Consider the following 26,075-nt stretch of genomic DNA (forward strand, 5'->3'; position numbering starts at 1 on the left):
GGCTGTGCACCGCAGTCAAGTGGGGAGGGGTGTCGGTGGGCTACCAGATCCCTTTGATGACGCAGTCCAGGTTCTAGGTTTGTCTCCGCAGAAGGAAAAGAAGAAGAAAGAATTGTACATGGGCTCAGGGGTTGGCCGGTGTGGAAAGATGCCAACATAACAAAGTTGACCTGATGATGATTTATGGACCATTTACTATCTGAAGATCTTGAAGCAAGTTACAGCAGGTAAAAATGCATGAATCATAGAATTACCAAGTTGGAAGGGACCCTAAGGGTCATTTAGTTCAACCTCCTGCAATGCAAGAATACAAGGGGTTGGACTAGATGACCCTTGGATTACCTTCCAACTCCATGATTTTATGATTTGGATATTTTTATGTTTTCTGAACCATTTTGAGATTTTCACATATTCAGCGATCTATAAATCAGCATTAGGGCTACTACATGAGGTTGGTATCTTTACCTGTCAGGTAACCCCTGAGTCCATGTACATGAATATGCATGTAGAGGAAACATAATACGTCAAATGATTTACATAAAAAGCAAATATTTAAAACACCATCAATATCCACTATTGGTATAAAAATCAGGGAGTACTACATGGCGTTGGGGGGGGCGTGGGGGTGTTCAGAGGACAGCTACACTTAAAGAAGATCTGGGTTTTGTAGAGAGTTTTGGAGTAAGAGAAGAGGGAATCTACCCCTGAACTCTCGCGCTGTGGCGTTTTGCAGAAGAAACTGCTTTCCGGAAGAAGAGGCTCTGCATCAAGTTCATTCCGCGGGATTCTACGGAGGCCGCAATTTGCGATATTCGGATCCTGGGCCGGGGCAAACAAGCCCCTCCGCAGTATACGTTCATTGGGTAAGGGTCCCATCTCCTCCTCACCCTTTAAGTCAGGAATTTTGGAAGTTTTTTTCCAGATAGGAGTCCAGCATTCCCTACTAAAGGGACCCCACGCTGTTTGTTTGCCAAGACCTCCAAGTGCTAGCATATTTGTTACCTTGGCCATTGACTTGAGCTGTGTGGCTGATTGTCTTCTCTTGTCTGCTGCAAAGGGAACTGAACAACATGGGCATATGGTACCGCATGGGCAAAGTCCCCAGGAACCATGAATCGTCTCAGCCCACAACACCTTCTCCACAAGCTCCAGCTACAACGCCAGCTGCTAACCTTCCCAGGTGAGGCTCTTCTCGAATTCTCCACTGCCAGTGGGATTTTTATAAGAGTTTTATACACCACTTTACAGTATATAATAATAATAATAATAATAATAATAATAATAATAATAATAATAATAATGTAGTTTACTAAAGCATAAAACAATGAAATTGTCAATAAGAATTAATAATTTAAAATGTTCTAAAAGTTAAAATAACAATAGACTAAAAATAGATTAAAACTTGCATCAGCTTTCTAAACATGTTAGCAGGTTTGTCTAAACAAGAATGCTTTTAGCAGGTGGTGAAAAGAGTACAGTGGTACCTCGGTTTATGAACACAATTGGTTCCGGAAGTCTGTTCATAAACTGAAGCGTTCATACACTGAAGCGAACTTTCCCATTGAAAGTAATGGAAAGTGGATTAATCCGTTCCAGACGGTCCGTGGAGTAACCGTTCATAAACTGAAGTGAACTTTTCCATTGAAAGTAATGGAAAATGGATTAATCCGTTCCAGACGGGTCCGCGAAGTACTTAAACTGAAGCGTTCATAAACTGAAACATGGGTGTAATTGGTTCCGGAAGTCTGTTCATAAACTGAAGCGTTCATAAACTGAAGCGAACTTTCCCATTAAAAGTAATGGAAAGTGAATTAATCTGTTCCAGATGGGTCCGCGGCGTTCATAAACCGAAAATTCATAAACCGAGGTGTTCATAAACCGAGGTTCCACTGTACAGAGAAGGTGCCTGCCTGATGTCAGTAGGCAAGGAGTTCCCATGTGTGGGTGCTGCCAGACTAAATAATCAAGTTCTTGTAAATGCAGAACAAGTATTATGGGATACCTGTTAACTGTGAGCATGAGGACATAAAACATGCCTTCTGGGTCAGGCTGGCCTGATGCCTGTGAGAAGCCTGAAAGCTGGGCATTATTATATAAAATATAGTAATAATTGCTACTACTGTATATATTTATTTATGCCCACCTTTTTCCATGACAGGGACTCAAGACGGCTTACGGATAAAATAAGAACAGCTAAATTAATTGGGGGAACAGCTAAAAACAATTAAACTCTAATAGAATAAAAAGCATTAGCTATATGCTAGCACTAGTCACCATATCCCCACTTAGAGCACTTCAACAAGCAATATAAATGGTTCCTAGCAACTAGTATTCAGAGACATACTGCCTCTGACATTGTGACTAGGACAGGGGTTGGCAACCTAAGGCCCATGGGGGTCATTTAACCAGCCATGGACCCACACCACCTGCTCGGGGACCCCTGCCACCTGGTCGGTTGGCTCCCGTGCACCACACTAAACCGGCACGGAGCAGAGCAGGGACCGCCTTCCACGATGCTGGACGGCTGGAAGCTCCTGCAGCCAATGGGAAGCTGTGCGCGCCTCCTCGGTGCCGAAAGGAGTGCCGGAAATAGCGTTTGTGCATGTGTGCGCGTGCACACACGCACACACAGGCCCACTGTGGCATCTGTGGGACTATGAACCAGCCCAAGCCACAAAAGCTTTGCCGACCACTGGACTAGTAGCTATTGATAGCCAATTCCTCCAATAAATTTTCTGATCCTCCTTTAAAGCTATCCAAGTTGGTGGTCATCACTGCCTCCTACGGGAGCACATTCCACAGCTTAGCTATGCTGGGGAAGGAAGTACTTTAAGAGCATAAAGAAAGGTTGCTGGATCAGGCCAATGACCCATCTGGTCCAGCATTCTGTTTTCACAGTGGCCAGCTAGATGCTTGTGGGAACCAGAGGGCAAGACCAACTGATACTTGGAATGATTACCGCCTCCCGCTGTGGAGGCAGAGCATAGCCATCTCGGCAAGTAGCCATCATTAGCTTTCCCCTCTTTTAAACCTATCTAAGTTGGTGGCTATTGCTGCCTCCGGCAGGAGAGCATTCCTCAGTTTAGCTATGTACTGCATAAAGAAGTACTTCCTTTTATCTGCCCTCTGTAGTCCCAACATTCACCTGCCTTTGGATGTCCACAGGTTCTAGTGTTATGAGAGGAGAAAAACTTTCTCCATGCCATGCATCATTTTATAAACTCCTAACATATCACCTCTTACTTACCTTTTCTCTAAACTAAAAAAATCCAAACATTGCATCTTTCCTCATAGGGGGAAGATAATGAGTTGTGTGCTTGTTTTTTCTAAACAGAATTAAATCACAAACTGGTACAGAGATTCATGGGAGTGAACTTAACAACTAGGAGGGGAAATTATTAACTTGAAAGAACCAAAAATGGATGCCGTTTACCTTCCCGCTATAGCGGTTCCTATTTATCTACTTGCATTTTGAAGTGCTTTCGAACTGCTAGGTTTGCAGGAGCTGGGACCAAGCAACGGGAGCTCACCCTGTCACAGGGATTCGAACCGCCGACCTTCTGATCAGCAAGCCCTAGGCTCAGTGGTTTAACCACAGCGCCACCTGGGTCCCTTATATAGGGTGGTACCTTATATCAATCCAGGTCATTGCTCCCTCTGGCTCAGTATTATCTACACTTGCTGGCAGTGGTTTTCCAGGGTTTCGGGAAGGAGCTTTCCCCAGCCATCCCTGGAGACAATAGAGATTGAGCTCAGGACCTTCTACAGGCAAAGCAGGTGTTCTACCACTGAGCTATGGTCATTCTCCTCAAGTCCTTAATACGCTTATCAAACCCAGAATCTATGGAATGCAATTATGGCTCATAAGCAGCAGTCAAAGTAGCAGATGCTTAATTGGATGGATGAGTTTCAAGCCTGGTAGAGGATATCTTCCCATGTCTCTGCTTTCAGGCAAAAGGTCTTAGATTCAACCCAAGGTATTTCCAGTTAAAAGGATAATGTAACAGGCAATGGGGAAAGGGTTTTTTTTATTTGCTCATTACCTTGGAATGCCACTGCCGGCCAAGAGAACGAAATACTGGGCAGAGGGGCAAGCAGCCAGACCTGTTAGCAGGGTTGGCTCCCTAGAACATCAGAAATACCTGCTGGATCATGTCAGTGTCCCATCTGGTCCAGCATCCTTCTCTCACCGTGACCAGCTGGATCCCAAATGGAAAGGATCTAAACACAGTATGGGATCCTACTTGTAGGATCCCCATAAGTAGGATCTGAGCACAGTAGCACTCTTCCTCTTGCAATTCCCATCAAGTGGTATTTGAAAGCCTTATGCCTCCAGCCTTGGAGAGAGAACAGAGCCCAGAGGCTGTTTCCAGAATGTTGTTTAACGGAACCCACACGATTTGCATCTTGCTTGGATGTCAAAGCACATGAAGTGGTTCCAACTCAGTGGGTTTCGTCTCCAGACGAGGGTGAACTGGGGGAGGGGGTGTCTGGCTCTGAGAGTCTCTTAAAGGAGCTGAGGGAGAAGCAGGGGAACTTACGAGCAGCGTGAGCTTATATTTTAATGGGCTTCGGTGAGAGCTTTAAACATTTACAAACGCTTGTAACAGTTGGCCCTCCCTGCAGAGCCCTGCCTGGACGAGAAACTTGAATTACGTTGATGTTGGCTTCAGTTTTGCAAAAGAAGGCATAAGCGTCTAACTCTGGTGGTCTGGCACTAGTGGCTCTTTTTCTTTCCAGTGCATTTTAAAAGCTTGACTTGACATTTGCCTGTGATTTGCCTTCCAAGGGGACCTTCAAAAGCAATCAACCACACCTCATATTAGGATATAAGGAAACAGCCTTATATTGAGTGAGGCCATTATTTTACATTGCCTTTTTGTATTTTTGTGTTGTGAACTGCCCTGTGATCTTCAGATTAAGGAAGGTATACAAATTTAAATAAATAAATATGTTGACTGGCTGCAGGTCTCCAGGGTTTCAGACAGGACATGCCCGGCCCCACCTGGAGCTGCCAGGGATTGAACCTGAGTGTTAGGCTGAGGGCAGACTGAGGTTGGTGGGGCAGTGTACCATTGTCACTAATGGACCACCCTCCAGTGTCTCTCTATATGATGCTTTATGAGACCCTTCATTACAGAAGTGAGAACTTTCTACCAATTTTTGTTGGCAGGGGGATGTTGAAATGAAAGAGAGTGTGGAGGGAGTGGGTGGGTAAGCTACTTAAACACTTTCTCTCTTCAGGGGTGGGTGATAAATTTTGAAGTGGTTCTTTTCCATGGCAGCTGCCATATTTTGTCTTTGAATTGCCCCATGGAGCAATGCTACATTACTGATATAGTGTAATTCCAGAGCATGCTGGGAGAAACAATATGGCAGCTGTTGACTGGATGCGGGGGGGACGGGGACGGGACCCAGTGTGATCCATTCTAAGGCACCTGCTGAGTTCCAACCCCATAAAAAAATAGCCAAAATGGCATTCCCATTTCTGCATTATCATATACTTATTTATGTCCTGCCTTCTTCCCTGACAAAGGGAGATGGCTTACAGATAAAAGCATAGAAAAATCAGTCATTAAAATACTATTAAACATTGATGTAATCAAAACTAAATACATAATATATAATCTGTTTAAAACATGCCAATAATTACAATGAAAACACCATGGCACCGGCACTTTAATTAAAAGCAGTCAGTTCCCAAAGCCTATTGAACAAGAAAGTCTTCACCTGCTTGCATCCTATAGATAGGGTTGTGGAATTTGGGGGAGCGAAGAATTTCACTTCAGCAAAGCTTGAGTGAATGCACTGGGTTTTTCTAAAGAATAATAATAAAGAACATACCGTAGGAAGAGCCCTGCTGGATCAGGCTAATAGCCCATCACAACCAGCATCCTGTTCTCACAGTGGCCAACCAGATGCCCCAATGGGTAACCCCCATGCAGGACCCAAGGGCAAGAACACTCTCCTGTTCTGCAGGTTCCAGCAACTGTGGGGACGCACTGTTAGCCCACAAACAGGGGGTTACTTGTGGCCCTTCAGGTGTTGCTGGACTTCAACTCCCAACAACCCTAGCCAGCATGGGCAGCTATTGAGGATGATGGGTGTTGTAGTCCAGCAACATCTGCGATGGGCAGCCTCTCTGCACCGGGCTAGATGGCCCAGCTATCCAAGGCCAGCTGAGGCTTATTGGCATTCTGGTATTGTTATATTTAGGCATTATTCTGCTTTAGAGACGTTCAGTCATAATCCCAGCATCTCAATGATCACAGGTTCTCCATCCCTCCTTTAGATAATGTACATTCATTGTTAGATTTATTAATTTCTAAGCTACCCTTCAGTATTGCTGCTCACCCAGCAGCTAAGATGTTGGTAAAATGATTTTGAAACTGAAATAAACCTGGTGGTTGTTGTGTGTGTTTTTTTTTTAATGTCAAGGCAGATGAAAGCATAGAATCACAGCAGCCAAATGTAATATAGTAAGAGATCAAGAAGGTCTGTTTAAAAAAGCTTGGTCAAATGAGAAGTCGTTTGCCTAATGCCGGCAAGAAATGAGAGTACTGTAGTTTACAAGTGAGCACAGGACATTAAAATTGAGAACAACAGGCAGGTCGGAAATGTAGGTAAACATGAGTATCAGGAACTTGCTATGAATGAGAAAAGCAATGGAAAAACCAGTGTAGTTTTTTATTATTATTATTATTTAAAGAGAGGCATTAGAAAGAGTGCAGACTGCTTCAGAATAGATTGGGATGTCAGCTTCCTGTGAGTAGATTTTATTCTTTGTTACATGGAGGAAGTGAGAGGGTGGCTTTCTCCTGAATGTTTTTGCTCAGTCCTGAAAGGATGTTTCTGTCTCCTACCTGACCCCCATCTCTTTCGTGCCATTTTAATGCTGGTGGGGGTGGGAGATTCTGGCTTTCTAGCAAGTGCACGAGAAATGATAGTAACTGGCACTGGCTCTTATTAATGAGAGAGCTTTCCTCTACCTCCCACCTCTCAGCATTACAAATTCTCCTGAAGTCTTAGCAATTACTGTTAATATCGTTCAGTGGCAACTTTTCACAGGAGCCACCGTTGAATGGCTTAGTGCCTGCACACCACACATGCAAATCGGCTCCTGTGCGCACCTAGTGATTTTGTATCCTCACTTCCGTCATGCCGTTTGCCGCAAGTGAAGTTGTAAGCATGTCATGCATCGCCTGTGCGTTCAGCAAGTGTGTCAAAACACAACTTCAATTAATTTGCTCTAATTATGGCTCCAGAGAGAGACTAGGGGCTGTATTGTTCCTCATTAAAAGACATTCTCCCTCCCCATCCCCTTCTTTCTTCCTCATCCGCAGTCTCCCAACGTCGCTTGCTCTTGTGTATCCCATACGGGGAGAATTTCTGAGCAAGAACACTGACTTGCATTTTAGGGACTAAGTAGAGAAAGATTTGGTCTTTGAAAGGCTCCACAACTGCCCATTCAAGTGTTGCATCCAGTAAATGGAGGGGGCGGAAATACCAGAGTGGCCTTAAAATATCTAAGGGGGAACTTCCAGCCCATGGGCCTAGTCCGGTAGGATATAAATCAAATATATCTGTATAGAAATGAAACAATGTTGGAACCAGGGGAACCTCTCTTGGGAACCATTTTGGAGATGGGAGGATAGCACAGCCTGGCCCTGCTATGGTTGCCCACCTCTGATTTCAAGGGGGCGGGGTTGACTTGGCAGTCTGAGAGAATGGGTAGGGAGACAGAGGGTACAAGTAGCCAGTGTGGTGTCCTCCAGATGATGGTATACTACAACTCCCAGCAACTCCTTGGCCAGCATGGCTAAGGGATGACGAGAGTTGTCGTCAGGCAATATCTGCAGGACTACAGGATTCCTTGTTCCTGTTAATACGTAATAATAATAATAATAATAATAATAATAATAATAATAATAATACTGTTCCAGGCAGCCCTAGGATGATTGGCTGGAGGAATGTTCTAAACTTATTTTCAGATTATTATTTTAAAAACAACAACAACCTTTAACTGATTTTAGACATTTTTAATTGGAATTGTTTTTAGAATGTATTAATCTGTATTAGAATGTTTGCTGTTTCTTTCTTTCTTTCTTTCTTTCTTTCTTTCTTTCTTTCTTTCTTTCTTTCTTTCTTTCAACAATACATCTGTTTTGACACCCTGGGGTCCTTTGGGAGGGAGGGTGTTTTAGAAATTATTTAATTTTTACATTGGGCTTGCACTTGCTTATTGATTTGATTGATTGATTGATTGCCTGCCCTTCACTCCAAGGTCCCAGGGCTGCTTACAGTAGTTAAAGCACAGTATCGAAAGCAGTTTAAAACAACTTACGATCAGAAAAAGGAGACTCCTAAACAGATACGCCTAAAGGGTCAAAAGCCAGGGTGTATATGTTTTTTAAGGGGCCCATCTTATTTTTCGTGATGGCAGTCAGTGGTGAGCTTTCGGTCCACGAAATGACATTGTGCCCATTAAAATCCTGGTTAAGTGACCGTGCTAACAGCAGCAAGGAATGGTTGAAAATGAAAATGACCCCTACAGTACCAAATCAAGTCTCTTCCCCCCCCTCTGTCTGTGCGTCTGTCTTCATTTGAGTGTTCCGCTTCTTCATGTAAGATCAGAGGGGCCCCCACCACCACTCCCAATGCATTTCTAATAAGCCAACTCCAATGATTACTCCTCTTCTGTTTTTTATTTTTGCTAAATGCCTTCGCAGCCACATCGGAATTAGCCCTGCGGTTTTGAACAGGCTCGGTGCAGCTTTTTGGCAGCTTTGATCAAAGGGATTTGGGGGGTTTGAGTTGTGCCTGTTCTCCCTCCTCACGCACACCAGCCCCCCCATCTGCAATAATTTGATGAAGAACTTCGCCCTAATTAAATATTCAAATGCAGGGCCCGCGTCAATATGGCTTCCCGTTGGCTCGGAATGATGATTAATTGTATTCAAAACTCCGGCGGCCGCTGTTCATTTCAACTCTTCCATTGTTTCCAGATTGTTCCTCTCCCTGGCTTGCTGTTTCTCTCCTCCGCTCCACACCTCCATTCTCTCTCCCCCCCCCCCAAACCTGCTTTTGTTCGCGTTGGGTGTGTGCGTGTCTGTGTTTCGGGATTGAAACTAGTAATTGATTTGCCATATGGTGCCAAGCTGCTCACATTTAACAATATGTGTTTAGGAACTTGGGGACTTTTATAAATTGGGCTGTTGTTGGTTTCTCATGTGTAAGTGTAATAGAGAGAGAGAGAATGTTCCACATCTAATTTCCTGTCTATAGAATAAAATGACAAGCAGTTTTAAAGGCATAAGGAAAACACATTTCTGCTGTTGGCTTGCAGGGATAAATAAGTTTATATCCATCCTGGCCAACCAGCAACACTTACTTAAAATAAGGTCCCATCTGTACTATACGTTTAAAGCAGTACCCTATCCTTTTAAACATTCATGGCTCTCCCCTCGTAAGAATCCTGGGAACAGTAGTTTATTAAAGGATGCTGAGAGTTGTTAGGAGCCCACCATATTCCCCTCCCAGAACTACAATTCCCAGAGTCACCTGGGAAGAGGAATTGACTGTTAAACCACTCTGGGAATTGTAGCTCTGTGAAAGGAATAGGATTCAGTTAAACATCAATACTGCATCATTGGTTTGTTAAAAAAGAAAACAAAAAACATACTCATAATCATAATGATTAAGGCCTTAAACGATAATTTTAGGTTGTATTTTAGTAACTAAGTTTTAATTTATACATTTTTATAATTGTTGTTATATCTGTATTGCCCCTGTTATACTTGGTTGCAAATTCAAATGTATCCCTATCGTGTTTTATGATTTCCTTGATACTGTATGTGGGCTGGAACTGGTCTGTGACCGTAATAATAAATTCATTCATTCATACTGCAAACACCTTTCGAAGCAATATAGTTTTCAGAAGACATCTAAAAGAGGACAGGGACAATTCCTTCCTAATCTCTACTGGCAGGGAGTTCCACAAGGAACCGGCCTGCCCCACTTAAGGCTCAGTTCCTAGTGAAGGCCTGCGGAACCTCGAGAGCATGTGGAACCACCAAAACCATCAGATAATCCCATTGATTGAGGCGGAACATAAAGAATCGGACCAGAAATGTTTAGGGCTTTCTAAATGCAGTCTGCTCGCAGCTCATGTGCATTTAACTTGGGCAAATGTGCTTGTTTGAAAAAAGGGGGAGGAAAGTCAGCAATCCAACCCGCCATTACACTCACCATGGGACAGCATTTGGAGTTGCAGGGAAGAGTGTTCAGCAGGCTTGGGAGACTCTGTGTCCCCTTGGGAGAACACTTGGAGATGAAAGGAAAGTGTGTTTTGACCGTATGCAATTTGACTTACATCCTGTCCCTGGAATGTAGCCCCCATGTAAGTTGAGAGTCGACTGTTCCTTGACCCTGGCCCCAAAGGAAATCAGCAAAGTATTCAAAAGTTTTGGTGTCACCACCAAGAAGCCTGTTTGTCCTACCACCCACCTGTTGACCTCCTAAGAGCAACAAGACCTTTTGAAGCCAATCTCAAGACTTAGACAGGTCATGCTTGGTTCTAGGACCCCTATTGCTGGCGACCTTGAACTTGTAACAACTTGTTTTGTTTTTCCTTGCTAGGCATATATCTCTGACACTTCCGGCCAGTTTTCGAGGGAAAGGGCATGGCACTCGACCAGACTTTGAGTACCAGCACTCCAATTTATATGCCATATCAGGTAAGCCAAAGTTTTAGTTACTCGGGTTTGTTTGTTTTTTAAAACCATGCTAGTTAACTCAGAGCCATCTTTGACTGCCCCAGCAACCCAAACAGTCACCCGCTAGAGTCACTCTACCTTTATAAGAGCATGACGAAGCTCAGAATCTGTTGCAATGCTGCAGAAGGTGATGGGGTGTCATGCTCAGATGTTGTTCTCACAAGTCTTAAAAGGATCCTCCATATCACTAGCAGAAGCTTCAAGTTGTCCACAGAAACAGTTGGTCTGATTGGGTGCCGGGTGCAGGGCTCAGACATGGTTTTTATAAGTCTTAAAAGGAACTGCCCTGTGATCAGAAGCCTCAGTTGCCTGTAGCAGCCATTGGTTCAGTTAGGTGATACAGTCCGTGGGAAAGTCCCATTCCAACCTCATCTCTCTGTGCTGCTGTCAGCTGCCCACTAGTCCTTCCCACTGTTGGGCCCCAGCAACTGGTGTTTAGAGCTGTACCAGCTGCAAGTCCATAGATTTCATATAGCTGTCATGACTAGGTGCTGTTTTTAGACTTTCTACTATGGATTTGTCTAATCTGCTAATTGGCTATGCCAGGGCTGGAGAACCTTAGGCCCAGGGGCCAAATCCAGCCCTCCAGGTTTCTCTGGTTCTCTGGACTCCTCCCAGGCAACACACTTCACTGACCCTTCTCAACCCTTGTCCTTGAGTGCTTTTGTCCAACTGTGATGACTCTTAACTTTTCCCAATGATGCATGTTGGAACCTCTGTTTAAAGCACTCTCCGCATCCCTGCCTCTTGCGGCAGCGAATTCCATAGCTTCATTACGCGCTGAATGAAGGAGGACACCATTTTATCTGACCTGCATCTTCCAACATTCACCACAATAAATACAGTAAATGCAAACCCAGTATAAAAGAGCAGAATATCTCTGAATAAGAGATGCTTGGACAAACTAGTATCTACACCTTCATGAGCTTCCCAGGGCCATCTGGCTGGCCATGAGTAGAATCAAGTGTTTCTAGATGTGATAGAGTTGTACAGTGGTACCTCGCAAGACGAATGCCCTGCAAGACAAATTTTTTGCAAGACAAATGCATCTTGTGATCTGATGGTGACTCGCAAGACGAATTCGTTTTGCGAAAAAATCATCTTGCGAATCGCGGTTTCCCATAGGAATGCATTGAAATTTAATTAATGCGTTCCTATGGGCAAAGAAAAGACATTTCAATGCATTCCTATGGGAAACCGCGATTCGCAAGATGATTTTTTTGCAAAACGAATTGACTCATGGAACGAATTAAATTTGTCTTGCACCACTGTAATCCAGCAAAGTGACCCATTGAATCTGCTGGGAAACTGGGATTTATCTTTTACAAAGGGAAAGGAAGTAACCTGTGAAATTCTGGCAGGGGAGCACTATTGCACTGCAGGAAATGCAAAGGGGGGGGGGGGAGGTGCTGTCAGCTGGTTTTCCTTCCTTGGCTTTTTTCATGTGTTAATGGTGACTGGCACTTATAACAGAAGAACATGGCATTAACTCATGTACCTTAATGAAGGGGCTGATCAAATGGTAATCCTGGTAGGGTTTTGTTTTTGTTTTTACTCAAGCTGCCGCTGTAGGTTTCTTCCAGAGATGGAATGTAATGGTGGCATAATTCATGTAGGTGTTCATTTCCCCCCACTTCCTCCCTTGTTACTCTGGTGTGGTCTTAATTGGTTTGGAAATGAGGAGAGCGGGAATGCTGCCCTGGCAATGATCCCGGATCGGGGAAGGAGGTTTGGGAGGAAGTCAAGAGATTTTCCTTCCCCACCTCCGTGGAAACCACAGTTCTGCTCAGTTTTGGATGGGCTTTTTTGCCTTGGGGTGGCTTAAGAGGGAACCTGGAGTTTGCATTAAGGACATTGCAGATCGCAAATGCTTGGCTGGATCTGGCTGCAGATCCACCTGGCCCTGCATTCTTTCTTCAACAGTGGACAGTCATAGGGGCATAGGATGTTGCCGTATGCTGAGCCAGACCCTTGTTTCGCCCAGCTTTGCACTGACCTAGCAGCATCTCTCCAGAGTTACAGGCCAGGGATTCTCCCCCAGTCGTACCTGGAGATGCCATTGCGGATTGAACCTTGGACCTTCAGCATGCATGCTTTGCCACTGATTCATTTGAAAAGAAAGGAAAGTCCTTGTCCTCATGAACCCAGGAGCTGAATAAATATGAACATTGGAAGCTGCCTTATACTGAATCAGACCACTGGTCCACATTGCTCAGTATTGTCTACACTGACTTCCAGCAGGGGTTTGAACCCAGCACCTTTTGCATCCAGAGCAGATGCTCTGTTACTGAGCTGCAGCCTTGCCCCAGAAGCCTCTGGGAAGCCCACAACCAAGCCTGAAGGCAGTTCCTAAATTATGGGGGAAGTGAAAGTTGGGGTGGGGAGGTTACTAGAGTACCCAACCGCATTTCTGCCCCTCACTAATTTTAGCCACACCACATCCCCCTCCCTCTAGCCTTCTGAAAACAGTTGTGAGCAGGGCCATCACAAAACAAAAGGGGTCTAGGACATCCGTCTCCTCCCCCACTGGTAATTTGAGCACTGCATAACAGTGATGCTATCCTGCTGCTTGTCCCTGGCATCTGATTCTTCAGGGATGGGGAGCATTTTTCAGGCTGAGGGATGCATCCCCTTCTGGGCTCTCTTCCAAAGGCCACCTGCCAGTGCTGGACAGAGCTAGAGGCAAAACCAAGAGGAACAAAGGATGTGAAACTTCCCCCATTGTACAGTAGTCTGGTTCCTACACACCACTCTCTTCTCCACACAGGCAAGCAAGAGGCATCAGAATCCAGGGACACATTCCAGCCAGGCAAAGGACACTTGAGGATGTCAAAAGAGGGCCAGTGAGGGGTGTGTCCTTGCAGAGAGGGGGTGTGGCCTAGAGAAAGGTCCAAATGTTAGGCAGAGAGGCTATATTAGACCCCACCAGGCCAGAGATTCCCCTTCCTTGGAGTATTTGAAAGTCAACACAGGCTGTCTTGGCTAGTAGCTGTCGGCAGATCTATCACTCCTGTGTCATCTGCTCCATGCCTTTATAAGCGTTGCTTGCTCGTTCCTGAAGGCCATGCGTGCTATTAAAAGACCCAGTGGGAAGCCCGGCTGTGTTTTATTTTAAACCTGCTTTCTCTCTCCTATCTGCATGGCCTCGTCTGTACTTCCGTTTCTTGGTCACAATGAAGTGTGACAGACAATGGCGATAACTGGATTGAGTAGTCAGAAACTGGCTTAATTAGGTTATAGATACTGTTTCCGCCCACATACGATATGGCCCATGAGGCGTAATTAAAGGGGGTTGCTTGGACCACACATCCCAGGTCTACTTGCGTAGCATCGTTTGAGCTTCTCGAAACCATGAGGGCAAGCAGAGAGCAAGAGAGCAGCGAAATGACAGAGGCCAAGGAGGGATGTGTATTTACACAGGGGCAACAGATAATAAAGCATGGAAGTGAAGCAGAATCCTGAATGAAGTAGAAGTAGAAGGGGGGGGAATTATTTATAATAATGGGAGTCAAACAGAAGGGGGAATAAGTCACTTTAAGGGTGCATAAATTTTTACGATGGCGCATAAACAGCCATAGCTTGTCTTGTCTCTCTCCCCGTCTGTCCCCGCCAATAACGAGGGACGGACGGCGCCGAACATAAAGGAGGAATATAATCAGGCAGAGGGAGGGGACGGATGGGAAGGCCTGGTGGATTGATCGCGGAGTGCGTTTGTATATCCCGACGTAAAAGGTTGGAGGCTGACAGGTGGCCGGGTTTTTCCACTGTATAAAGCCATGTGGGGGCTGTCAGCCCCACGCAGGCGGCCTCGTTGCAATTGATGAATTGCCTGCTTTCTTGATTAAACCTTCCGTCACTTAAGAAACAATAAGCCCAGGCGTGGATGGGAAGGGGGGGGGGACACGTCAAGAAGTGTGTGTGCGTGAGGGGTGGGAGTCTGTTTTACCTTTCTGCAGATGTTGGGCACAGAGTACAATGTGTATTATTAAAATGAATGTGGCATTTATATTGTCTTGTTTCTTTTGTGGGAGAGAGGACCTGTAAATTATATGTTAATAATCAGATGGTAGGCCCTTTCCAAGAGAGCGAGAACTGAGGTCTTCAATCAGTTTAATTGGTAGATTAATCAACCAGAGCTTTGGTTGACTAATCAAAGGACTGGGGATTTATTTTTCTGTGGTTACGTTTGTGTATGTTGAAAACCAATACGCCTTTTTTTATACTGGTGTGTTACAGGATTACCAGTGTGTTACTGTAATGCTGAATGAAAAAGGAAATATACGCAATGACTTTTCTGCTAAGAATGAGTGATAGGCCTTTTTGTGTGGATTCAGTTTTAAGTCTTCATGTGCTTGCTTTGGTTTGTGAAAAAGCCATCTATGATTAAATTTTTGAAATAAGGCAAGTGTGTTTAAATTTAAATCAGAGGTAGGTAGCCGTGTTGGTCTGAGTCGAAGCAAAATAAAAAAATTCCTTCAGTAGCACCTTAAAGACCAACTAAGTTTTTATTTGGTCTTTAAGGTGCTACTGAAGGAATTTTTTAAAATTTAAATCAGTGTAGTTTGTTAAAAAGCAGAGTAATCAACTAAAATATCCTTTCCTCAATTGACAGCCTTCTTAGGTTTACAGCACAAAGCATTGTTGATCGTCCGTACAAGCAATGTGTGTGTCTCTTTGCAACAGCAGTGAGCTGGTTGTTTAGGCTTGTTGAATTTACCTGAGTTTCTAGTAGACTCAGAAGATCTTCCTGCAAAATCCAGGTCCTCTTATAGTTGAAAAACAGTGATGTCTCTAAGCATATTCTGACCCTAGAAATTTGTTTTCATCATCTAGGCTGAGCTGAGGTCACTGTCTTTTTATACACAAATCTACTAAAGAGCTTCATTTCAGCCTCCATGTTTAGGTGGAAAAAGTTGGGGGTTTGGGTTTTGTTTGTGGTTTTTTGCTATTGTTAAACAACGCTAGTCAGAAACTGCTAATGATGCTTTGATTGAGATTCTTGCATTGTAGGGGGTTGGACTAGATGACCCTCAGGGTCCCATCACTACAATTCTACCGTATGATTCTATGAAATTTGTTTTTTTTAATCTGAATTCCTCAAGTGTGACAATGTTCTTTGCTATAGCCTTGAAACAAGGATGTTAAAGGGAAGGTGAGTCCTGAGTCAAAATTATCTGTACAGTGGTACCTCGGTTTACGACCGCAGTCCATTCCGCGGAGGCGGTCGCTTGCCAAAGCAGTTGCTCGCCGAAGGCATGCTTCTACGCGTGCGCAAAGCGCCAATAGAGCCCTTCTGCGCACGCGCTGCGCAGATCGCTTCTGTGCATGCGCGAGCTGTGCAGATCGCATCTGTGCATCCGATGCCGCGGAACCCAGATGTAAGCACTTCCGGGTCCACGGCAGTCGCTCGCCGAGGTAGGTGTAAACTGAGGTTTGGCTGTATATTCAAACTATTTTAAATCATGAATTATGCTCTTATTTTAAAAGGCATAATCTGTGTGAATATCTGTTGGGTTGTGGCTAGTGTAGTGCCTCTGAAATTGATGTGGCTAACTTTTAAGTTCATTAATTTCCATGGGTCTGTTCTGAGTAGAGTAGCGCAGCTAAAAGAAAGCACTTCTTCACGCAGAACATAGTTAACCTATGGAACTCACTCCCACAAGAGGCAGTGAAAGCTACCAACCACAGCTGGAGGCAGTAAAGCTTCTGAAAGCCAGTTGCTGGAAACCATAAGAGGGAGTTCTATTGTGCCCAAATCCTGTTAGAGGGCTTCCCATAATGGGTATTTGGTTTGCTGCTGTGAGAACTGGATGCTGGACTCGATTGGCCATTGACCTAAGCCAGCAGACTCAATGTTATTATGTTAATTTTTGTGGATACTATCCAATCTGCACGCACACAGGCTGTGCCTTTTAGAATAAGAGCATAACAGAATCCACAGTTTAAAATAGTTTGAAAGTATTTGTTGTTCTTTTGTCTCTGCTGTGGTTGTTTTAATAACTGCATCTGGTTTTTATGGTCTCCAGACCAAATAGACTAGTACTGCAAAACAAAAAAAGCAAACAAAAAAACCCCTAAGAAATCTGTTTCTAGATCCAGGTATGTTTAATCTCAATCTCCCTCTCTCTCTCTCCCTCCCCCCCCCCACCCAATTTGCAGAATACAAAAAGACAGGTCCTTCTTGCCTCGAGTCTAAATTTTGGCATGGTAGAAAATGGAGGCAAGTGGTGGAAATGAAGGAAAGAATAGCTATTCAGTAGTTTGTCATCCTGACCATTGAGTTGCATTAACAATAAAAATAATGAATTAGACTTATGTATTTAAGCAAATTCCAGCCATGGTTAAGTATAAAAAAGGTAAAGGGACCCCTGACCATTAGGTCCAGTCGTGACCGACTCTGGGTTTGCGCGCTCATCTCGCATTATTGGCCAAGGGAGCCGGCGTATAGCTTCCAGGTCATGTGGCCAGCATGACAAAGCCGCTTCTGGCAAACCAGAGCAGCACATGGAAACGCCGTTTACCTTCCCGCTGTAGCGGTTCCTATTTATCTACTTGCATTTTGACGTGCTTTCGAACTGCTAGGTTGGCAGGAGCTGGGACCAAGCAACGGGAGCTCACCCCGTCACAGGGATTCGAACCGCCGACCTTCTGATCAGCAAGCCCTAGGCTCAGTGGTTTAACCACAGCGCCACCTAGGCATAGGCAAATTCTGGCCCTCCTTATGTTTGGGACTACAATTCCCATCATCCCTAGCTAACAGGACCAGTGGTCAGGGATGATGGGAATTGTAGTCCCAAACATCTGGAGGGCCAGAGTTTGCCTATGCCTGGTTAAGCATATTTTATTTCAATGGGTGAGATGCTGGTATACTAAATTATCCAACTAATATTGAAAGTAGACTGATTTTGGCTACCTCATATATCAATTCATAGTGTGTGTTATTTTAATAAGAGCAATGTACAGTAACAGAAAAATCAAAGGAACTCATTATAACATTTGTAGTTAATTTGAACTGCAGTATGCTTAATCCTAATTCTTTATGCGCCATTGATTACAATGGGGCTTAGGTGTTCTGTTCAGCTGGCCACTGGATCACATCCTTTGAAAGATGTCAAATTGAGGAGTGCAAATATTCCATCAAAAGTTTGTGCTAAACGGATCAGCTTTTTAACACCTTGGCAGCTTTTGCAGTGAAGTTAATAAACAGCTTGTTTCAGGACAATATGTTAATGCTCCCCAAAGGGAAGAGGATTGGTCTGGCTTCCCAAAAAAAGATGGGGGGGGGTTGGGAGGAATTTGGCTGCAAGCAAAAGCTGTTTCAGTTGCAAGATGTTTCTTCTCTACAAACTCAAATGGACAGACAAGCTTTCAGAAAGTTTTACAAATGAATCGTGTGTTACAGACAAATTGGTTGCAGGTGGGGTTTTTTCTGGTACTTTTTTCTGTCGGACTCAACACTTGCAACTATGTCAGCTTAGCCATTTAAATTGCCCTTATTTGGCCTCGGTGATGCCCTCGTTTAGCCAAATCAAATAGGGTCTCTAGTGTTTTGACATATCACTCTGTGTAATGCAAGGATGAGGAGTGTGACTCTTATCAGTGTCGCTAGACTCCAACTCCCATAATCCCTGAGTATTGGGCATAGTGGTTGGAACTGACTAGTGTTGGCATGTAGCAACATCTAGAGGGCTACAAGTTCCCTATCCTTGACATAGCCTTTTACAGGAGTTCCCTGCTTATGTAATTACAAGGAGCAGCTTTGGGATAATTAGCTCTTCCTCTCCAATTGTTGTTGTTTAGTCATGTCCGACTCTTCGTGACCCCATGGACCATAGCACACCAGGCACTCCTGTCTTCCACTGCCTCCCGCAGTTTGGTCAAACTCATGTTCGTGGCTTCGAGAACACTGTCCAACCATCTCGTCCTCTGTCGTCCCCTTCTCCTAGTGCCCTCCATCTTTCCCAACATCAGGGTCTTTTCCAGGGAGTCTTCTCTTCTCATGAGGTGGCCAAAGTATTGGAGCCTTAGCTTCAGGATCTGTCCTTCCAGTGAGCACTCGGGGCTGATTTCCTTCAGAATGGATAGGTTTGATCTTCTTGCAGTCCATGGGACTCTCAAGAGTCTCCTCCCAGCACCATAATTCAAAAGCATCAATTCTTTGGGGATCAGCCTTCTTTATTGTCCAGCTCTCACTTCCATACATCACTACTGGGAAAACCATAGCTTTAACTATACGGACCTTTGTCGGCAAGGTGATGTCTCTGCTTTTTAAGATGCTGTCTAGGTTTTTTCATTGCTTTTCTCCCAAGAAGCAGGTGTCTTTTTTATTTCGTGACTGCTGTCACCATCTACAGTGATCGTGGCTCTGCATGCAGTCTCCCTGCACAATTTAAAAGCCTGCTCCTGCAGGGTTCTAAATCCATTTGGAGAATCTATGTATGTAGATCAGACTGTCTGTTTCAGACCTTCCCAACCCCAGCATGGATAGCATGGGGTTGAGAGGCATAGGAGCATAAGAATAGGCCTGCTAGATTAGTTGAATTGCACCTCCCCAGTAGCAACCACCTCATGCCATATGACCAACAAGGAAGGCCTTGTTGGTAATGTTGCTACCGAGGGCTGCCTGGTTGGCATTGACCCACGCGGGGGTACTCAGGTAAACCCTACCCTGCATAATTGATCACAAGACGCAACACACACACACTAATTGAATAGCAATACTCATTAACTTTGTGGGGAGCCCAGACCTCAAATATTTTATGGGGAGGGTGCTGAAGGGACCTCATCCCCTAGGAGTTGGCCCCTGTGGATCCACAACAGGGCCATTTCAGTGGTGGTTCCCTGGTAGTGGAATGCCCACCCAAATGAAGGGTACCTGTCTCCATCTTTCAAGAGGGATTTGAAAATATTCCTGTTTATCCAGGCATTTGGTGGCTGAAGAAGACTATTCCTGGCGGCCCCAAGATCACTAGATGGAAGAAAGTTTTAGAGCACTCTTACAACATTTCTTAAAACTGGAACTTGTTTTTATATGTTTTTCCGTTGTAATTGTTTTTGGAATAGGTTTTAGAATGTATGCTTTGTTTTTGTTTTAAATTGTACATTTCTGTGGGGAGGGGTTCAATAAGCAGTAAGCAATAGCTCAGGATCCTCTTCTCACAGTCACCAACCAGATGGGAAGACAGGCAGGCAGGCAGGACAGGAGCACAACAGCCCTCTTGCATTCTTCGGCAGCAGGTCTCCAGAGCCATAGTGCCTCTGATGCTGGAGGGGTCTATAGCCATCATGACCAGTAGCCATGGACAGCCTTATCCTCCATGAATCGTGTGTAATCCTTTTTTTAAAAAATTGTCCAGATTTGGTGGCCATCACTATATGTTGTGATAGCGTACATTTAGCTGTGACTTTTTGCATTGCAAGTCTGCAAGTCTATGATTTTGTATTCTCTGGGCTAATGATGCAAGTACCGTACTTCATTTTTACCCATCCTGACTCCCAGTGTTCAGCTTCATTGGTTGATCTTGAGTTCTAGTATTCTGAGAAAGGGATAAACACCTTAAACTAAGTTCTTTCTCTCAGCCTGACCTGCCTTTATAGACTGTGAGAAGAATGAAGTGTGATTTGGTGGGGGGGGGGGGCAGTGGGCGGGGAGAGAACTAGATACACCACCTGAGCTCTGTGGGTGAAGGGATTGGGGGGGCCAACATTTTTCTGGCTCCCTGGCTTTTACCGGTAGCCTCAGATTCCCAGAAATTGTAGCTCAGAGGGGAATACAGGTCCCTAACAACTCTCAGCACCCTTAACAAACTCCAGTTTCCCCTTTTTGGTGGGGGGGGGAGCATAGTCTGTTTAAAATGGTATCACAGCACTTGAAATGTGTGAGTGTGGCCCATTGACTCAAAGCTCATTGATTGCTGGATAGCAAAACTTGCATCATCTTCTGCCATACCTAGAGCCCTTTTGAAGGCTCTGTACTGGTTTGAGCCAGCTTTGACCCCCGTTTTGAAGGCTTTCTTGCTTATTTGAGCCAACTCAGACCCCCGTTTTGAAGGCTTCCTACCGGTTTGTATCCATCTGTGCTTCTCTATTGTCCCCAGGGAGTTGTTGACTTTAAAACAAAAGAGAGTGGCAAAGCTGAAGATGAACATCTTGGCTGCCTTCACTGTAAAGAACATTAGGTCCCATAGATTAGACTTGAGATGGAACAGATCTGTCAGCTCGCTGAAAAGGAGCTCATTATTCCACAGATTTGTCTCCCCATTGTCTACAAGACAATGAATGATGCCAGCCTGAGATCCTTTGTTATCTAGAGAGCTGGGTTTTTTTCCCTCCTCTTCCCCTCAGCCCCCCTTCCTCCTACATGCCTGGGTTGTTTTATGGCATCAAAGATCTAGCGATCCACCGATAACATGGCATTCTCAGTTTTGCGTGAGACACCGATAATTTGACAGCTGCGCCTTCTGCTTCGTCTCATGTCTTGCACCAGGACTTCCAGGCCTTACTCCATCAGGCAGTGCCTTGACATTGTGTGTGCATAGCTGTGTTGTATCTGCATTCCAGAGCTTGACATAGATACACAGGTGGCTTACAAGTCCCTTAACCAGCAGTGTTTGGGCAAGCAAGTTGGGGTGAATGGACCCGAGGAATGGAGGAGCAATCATCCTGCATCATTGTCACCCTAAGGTATGAACATATTATAAGAGCCTGCTGGATCTTATGAAGTTTTGTTCTACTGAATCAGATCATTGGTCTGTCTCACTCAGTATTGCCACCACCATCCTTTCTCAACCTTGGGTCCCCAGATGTTGTTGAACTTCAACTCCCATCATCCCTACCTAGCAGCACCAGAGGTCAGGGATGATGGGAGTTGTAGTCCAACAACATCTGGGGACCCAAGGTCTGTACTTATTCAGGGTTTCAGGACATTTTAATCCTCACACAGAGATGCAGGTTGTTGAACCCGGGATCTTCTGCATGCAAAGCAGATGTTCTAACCACTGAGCTACGGTCCTGGATAACATTTTTAGTTCATATTCAGTCTCTTAGCCACTATGCTTCTCTAGCTCTCTCATGGAGTTGCTTTTGGCTATCAGGTGCTGGTCCTCTTAGTAAGTTGCTCTTTGGACTACACAGCAATGACTCTTCTGGAGAGGTCCAAGCTATCACTTGCTCTGCTGCTCCCTTTCTATAGGGCATGGCCATTGCACAGTGATAAGAAATGATGCTTTGCATATTATAGCTTCAAGTTTCATCTCTGGGAAGGATTCCTGTCTGAATCCTAGTAGAGCCACTGCCAGTCAGTGTGGACACTAATGAGCTAGATGAACCAGTGGTCTGATCAGTTCCTGTGCACGTCCTGTTTGCTGGAGTCCCAGACTTGTATGGCACAGTTCATTACCATACTTCATATACCACCTAACAACCATATGAGATTGAGAAAGAGGCAACAGCTTGACTAGCTACCTTTTGTGACATAAAGGCTTAGAAAATGGGACATGCTGGGTAACTAAGTCTTGGTGCTATGATTGTAGTGCTTGTAATATGCCACTAGGCATCACTAATGTGCCTCTTTGTCCCACTAAGAATATTATCACAGGTATAAAGGTAAAGGGACCCCTGACCATTAGGTACAGTCGTGACCGACTCTGGGGTTGCGCGCTCATCTCGCATTATTGGCCGAGGGAGCCGGCGTATAGCTTCCAGGTCATGTGGCCAGCATGACAAAGTCGCTTCTGGCAAACCAGAGCAGCACATGGAAACGCCGTTTACCTTCCTGCTGTAGCGGTTCCTATTTATCTACTTGTACTTTGAACGTGCTTTGGAACTGCTAGGTTGGCAGGAGCTGGGACCAAGCTACGGGAGCTCACCCCGTCACAGGGATTCGAACCGCCAACCTTCTGATCAGCAAGCCCTAGGCTCAGTGGTTTAACCACAGCCCCAGGTATCTCGTGGCAAAATATTTGTGCCATCTGCAATAGATTTCCTACCAATGATGGGGAAATGTCCGAACGTGTTTGGTTGGTTGTCATTATTTAAGTTACTGCAATTCATGGGGGTGATTTTGTTTTATAGTTTGCTGATAGCTTATTATCATAAAAGATCAGATGTGATATGGAATCTTGGATTCTGTTACTTTGCTTTTAATTGAAGTTTGAAATGTTATAGGGTGGCAATGTGATTTTTTTATGTTGCATATTTTTGTCAATTTTGTAAACTTCTTTGAGTACAGTAATCTAGAACAGCAGTGTACAAATTAAAAATAAAAAGAAGAAAGCAACTCCTACTCTTGTTACTACATACATAATTTTAACAGATGTGATAAGTACCTTCATATCACAGACTTCCAAACTGTATGTTGTAATCAGAAAAAGGATCCTAGGAGGAACAAATGTGGTATGGTGGTTAGAGGGTGCAAGATCAGGATTCAAACCCTCATTCATCTACGAAGCCCACTGAGTGCCCTTAGGCCAGTCACAGTCTCTCAGCCTAATATACTTCTCAGGGCTCTTGCGATTAAATGAAGAGGAGGACTTTCACGTAAACTCCATGGAGAAAAGGTGGGATATAACTAATAGTAATAGATAATAATTTACATTTTTCCTCCCTCTCTCTCTTTTTTTTGTCCTATCACCATGTGCATTTATAAAACATGAACCAACCTTTGGAAAGAAACGCCTTGGCCAGAGTGCTATTGGAAGATGAGGTCCAAATTTTAAGATAGCAGTTGGCGTGGAAAATAAAGCATCCAGCCAATGGTTTGGTAACAGCTTTGTCTCAAGCCTGGGTCTGTTGAAGTACTTTGGCGTTGATTAATGAGCGCTGGTGGCAGCTTGAATAGAAAAAAATGTCCTTTCGCCATTCAGCAGGATGGCTGAAACCTCCAATTCTCTTGCAGAGAGAGGGCGGGAAATTTCATCCCATGTTGCCAAAAAAATGCCTAGTGCTCCCTTCCATGATAACTTTGTGCTCTTCAATGTATGTTAACAGAAATAAAACAAAACCCTGTATCATTTCTTTGTAGGCGATGAGAACATTTTAATCAGGGCTTAGCCATTTATTTTTCACGGAAAAAACTATTGTTTTGATCCATCTCTTCCCCCTCCACCCCTCTCCTCACTTTTCAAAGATAATTAAATAGTTCACTAAGCACAGTGTGGTGGCGCCTTTATTAACATAGGTAATTTTGAAAGGAGGATAAAGAAAAAGAGATGCCATTGTTTTAATTTGCAGTGAAAAGAATTGCTTTCAGCTTCTTCTTGGAACGAACATTAGGAGGTTTTGGCAGTTGTTGCTGCAGTGTTTGTCTGATGTTTGGGCCTGAGGGTCTGTTGCCAATGTTAGGCCTACTCTGAGTAGACCCGGTCATATTAATAGGCATGACCAGTGTAGGTCCACTGATTAAAGAGGTAAAATAGAAATGATTTCTGAGTAAAAGAAAACCTTAAGGATCATTCATGGCAAGATAAAAGTCTGTAATTTTATCAGGACAAGTTATTTGTTGTTTACTGTTATAACAATTGTTTTCGCAAAATTCATCTTCCGTACCATGAAAATAAATAACAACAGCGGTTTTTTTTAAGCTTCCCTGCCACGGCTGCCCCATTTGCTATGTAGAAAGTGGTCGTTTTGGTTTTTCAGGAGACTTAGTAGGGTCACAATGGCTTCTCCATTTTCTTCATGCAGCCCACCTTTCTCACACAAACGCACACAGTAGGATTCTTCCACAGAATGATGTTTTGTGATGATTTCACTTCATTCTGAAGGAGGAATTTCTGGGGTGAGGGGGTAGGGAATTGCACTTGTCAGCCATTTTGTTTGGTTTGGTTTTTGTTTATTTTAAAGGTCCTATCACAAATTCTGAAAATGTATGTTTCATAAAATCTATACACCACTTGATTATTTTTTAAAAAAATCTTACGTTAAAACATACAAAAGTTAAAATATCAAAGCAGATTAAAATTACCTCAGCTTTCTAAGCATCTGGGTAGACAAGAATGTTTTTAGCAGGTGCCAAAAAGAGTAGAGTGTGGGCGCCTGATTGAGCTCAATAGGCAAGGAGTTCCAAAGTACAGGCACTACAACACTAAACCACTGAGTTCTTACACATGCAGAACAGGTGTAACAATAACAGTGTCTGTTGTGCTGATCAAAGCGGTCGAGTGGGCACATGTAGGAGAAGGCAGTCTCATAGTTAAACTTGGTCCCAATATGTTAAGGGCATTATATTCAAGTAACAACTTGAACTTGGCCCAGTAGCAAATAAGCAACCAGTACAAATTTCTGAGCTCATATTTTTATTTACATTCTGCATCAACTGCAAGTTCCCAGATCAAGCACAAGCCCCACATAGAGCAAATAGCAGTCTTGAAGTAGCCAGTGCATGAACGGCTCCATTTTTTCTTGGGTGGTGTTCACGGCTCATTTGTTTTATTTCTAAAGAACATATTTGCCATTGCTGCCTCTGGTGCCAGAACCCGTCCTAGTAAGTCACCATTTTCTCCTCAAATGTGCCCCCAGAATGGCGATGCATTGTGAGGATCAATGCTGATTGCACATAACATCATTCAGTTTCTGTTTTACCAAGTGGGGTGTTTTCTTGAGAGGGAGGGGAGAATTAATTTCTGTGTTGATTGGTTCTGCTCTGTTTGATGGTTTAACAACTTTATGTTGTGTTAGTGATCTTTATTGTACACCACAATTATACACAGACATACGACACGCAATGTGGTAGTGGGATTATTGTTTTTGTTCGCCGCTATCTTATGTATTTTGTGTTATGTATTTTTGTGTTTTTATAATCTAAACAGCTTTGTGATCCTTGGATAATATTTAATAATAAAATAACGAGCTGGTGATTTAGAAATCATTTGACACATTAAGTTTAACAAAGTCAGGGAGAGATTAGCTTGTTTGGCTCTGTTCAATGACGTCCTGCCACAAGGGCCAGGGCAGAGGCAAGGTGCTCTTTAAATCACTGGTGGTTGGAGTGGTAGGGATTTTTTTTCTTGAGAAACCTTGGCTTGTTTGGTGTTAGAAGTAAGGAATAATATGATCTGCATGATAGGGGTGGCCCTCTCAACAGGCCTCCATTTCTATTGGGATTAAAGGTGTTTAAGAGTCTTTTGCTATTCTGTAAATGAGCAGAACAGAATAATTGTGTGAATGATTTGGGATGGAGGAACCTGGGAGCCAGGTAGTCACATTCAGGAGCTTCAGATGCAAACCAAAGCACATATGGAGTTCCAGCTTTTGGAATATATACCGAATTTTACACAAATAAGGTAAAGTTTTCCCTCACCT

General features: G+C 44.0%; 1 protein-coding gene across 8 annotated transcripts in view; it reads left to right on the forward strand.

Annotated features, from left to right (window-relative positions):
- The window catches only part of MVB12B (multivesicular body subunit 12B), a 90,714-nt gene that overhangs the window by 28,770 nt on the left and 35,869 nt on the right, over nucleotides 1-26,075 (forward strand). For all 8 annotated transcript variants that reach the window (XM_035113350.3, XM_088664935.1, XM_088664934.1 and 5 more), the window contains exons 5-7: nucleotides 734-863; nucleotides 1,058-1,180; nucleotides 10,639-10,736. In XM_035113350.3, coding sequence (XP_034969241.1) covers nucleotides 734-863; nucleotides 1,058-1,180; nucleotides 10,639-10,736 — 351 coding nt within the window. The remainder of the gene's footprint in view (nucleotides 1-733; nucleotides 864-1,057; nucleotides 1,181-10,638; nucleotides 10,737-26,075) is intronic.

This window comes from Zootoca vivipara, chromosome Z2, assembly GCF_965207765.1.
Source record: "Zootoca vivipara chromosome Z2, rZooViv2.hap1.1, whole genome shotgun sequence".
Lineage (NCBI taxonomy): Eukaryota > Metazoa > Chordata > Lepidosauria > Squamata > Lacertidae > Zootoca > Zootoca vivipara.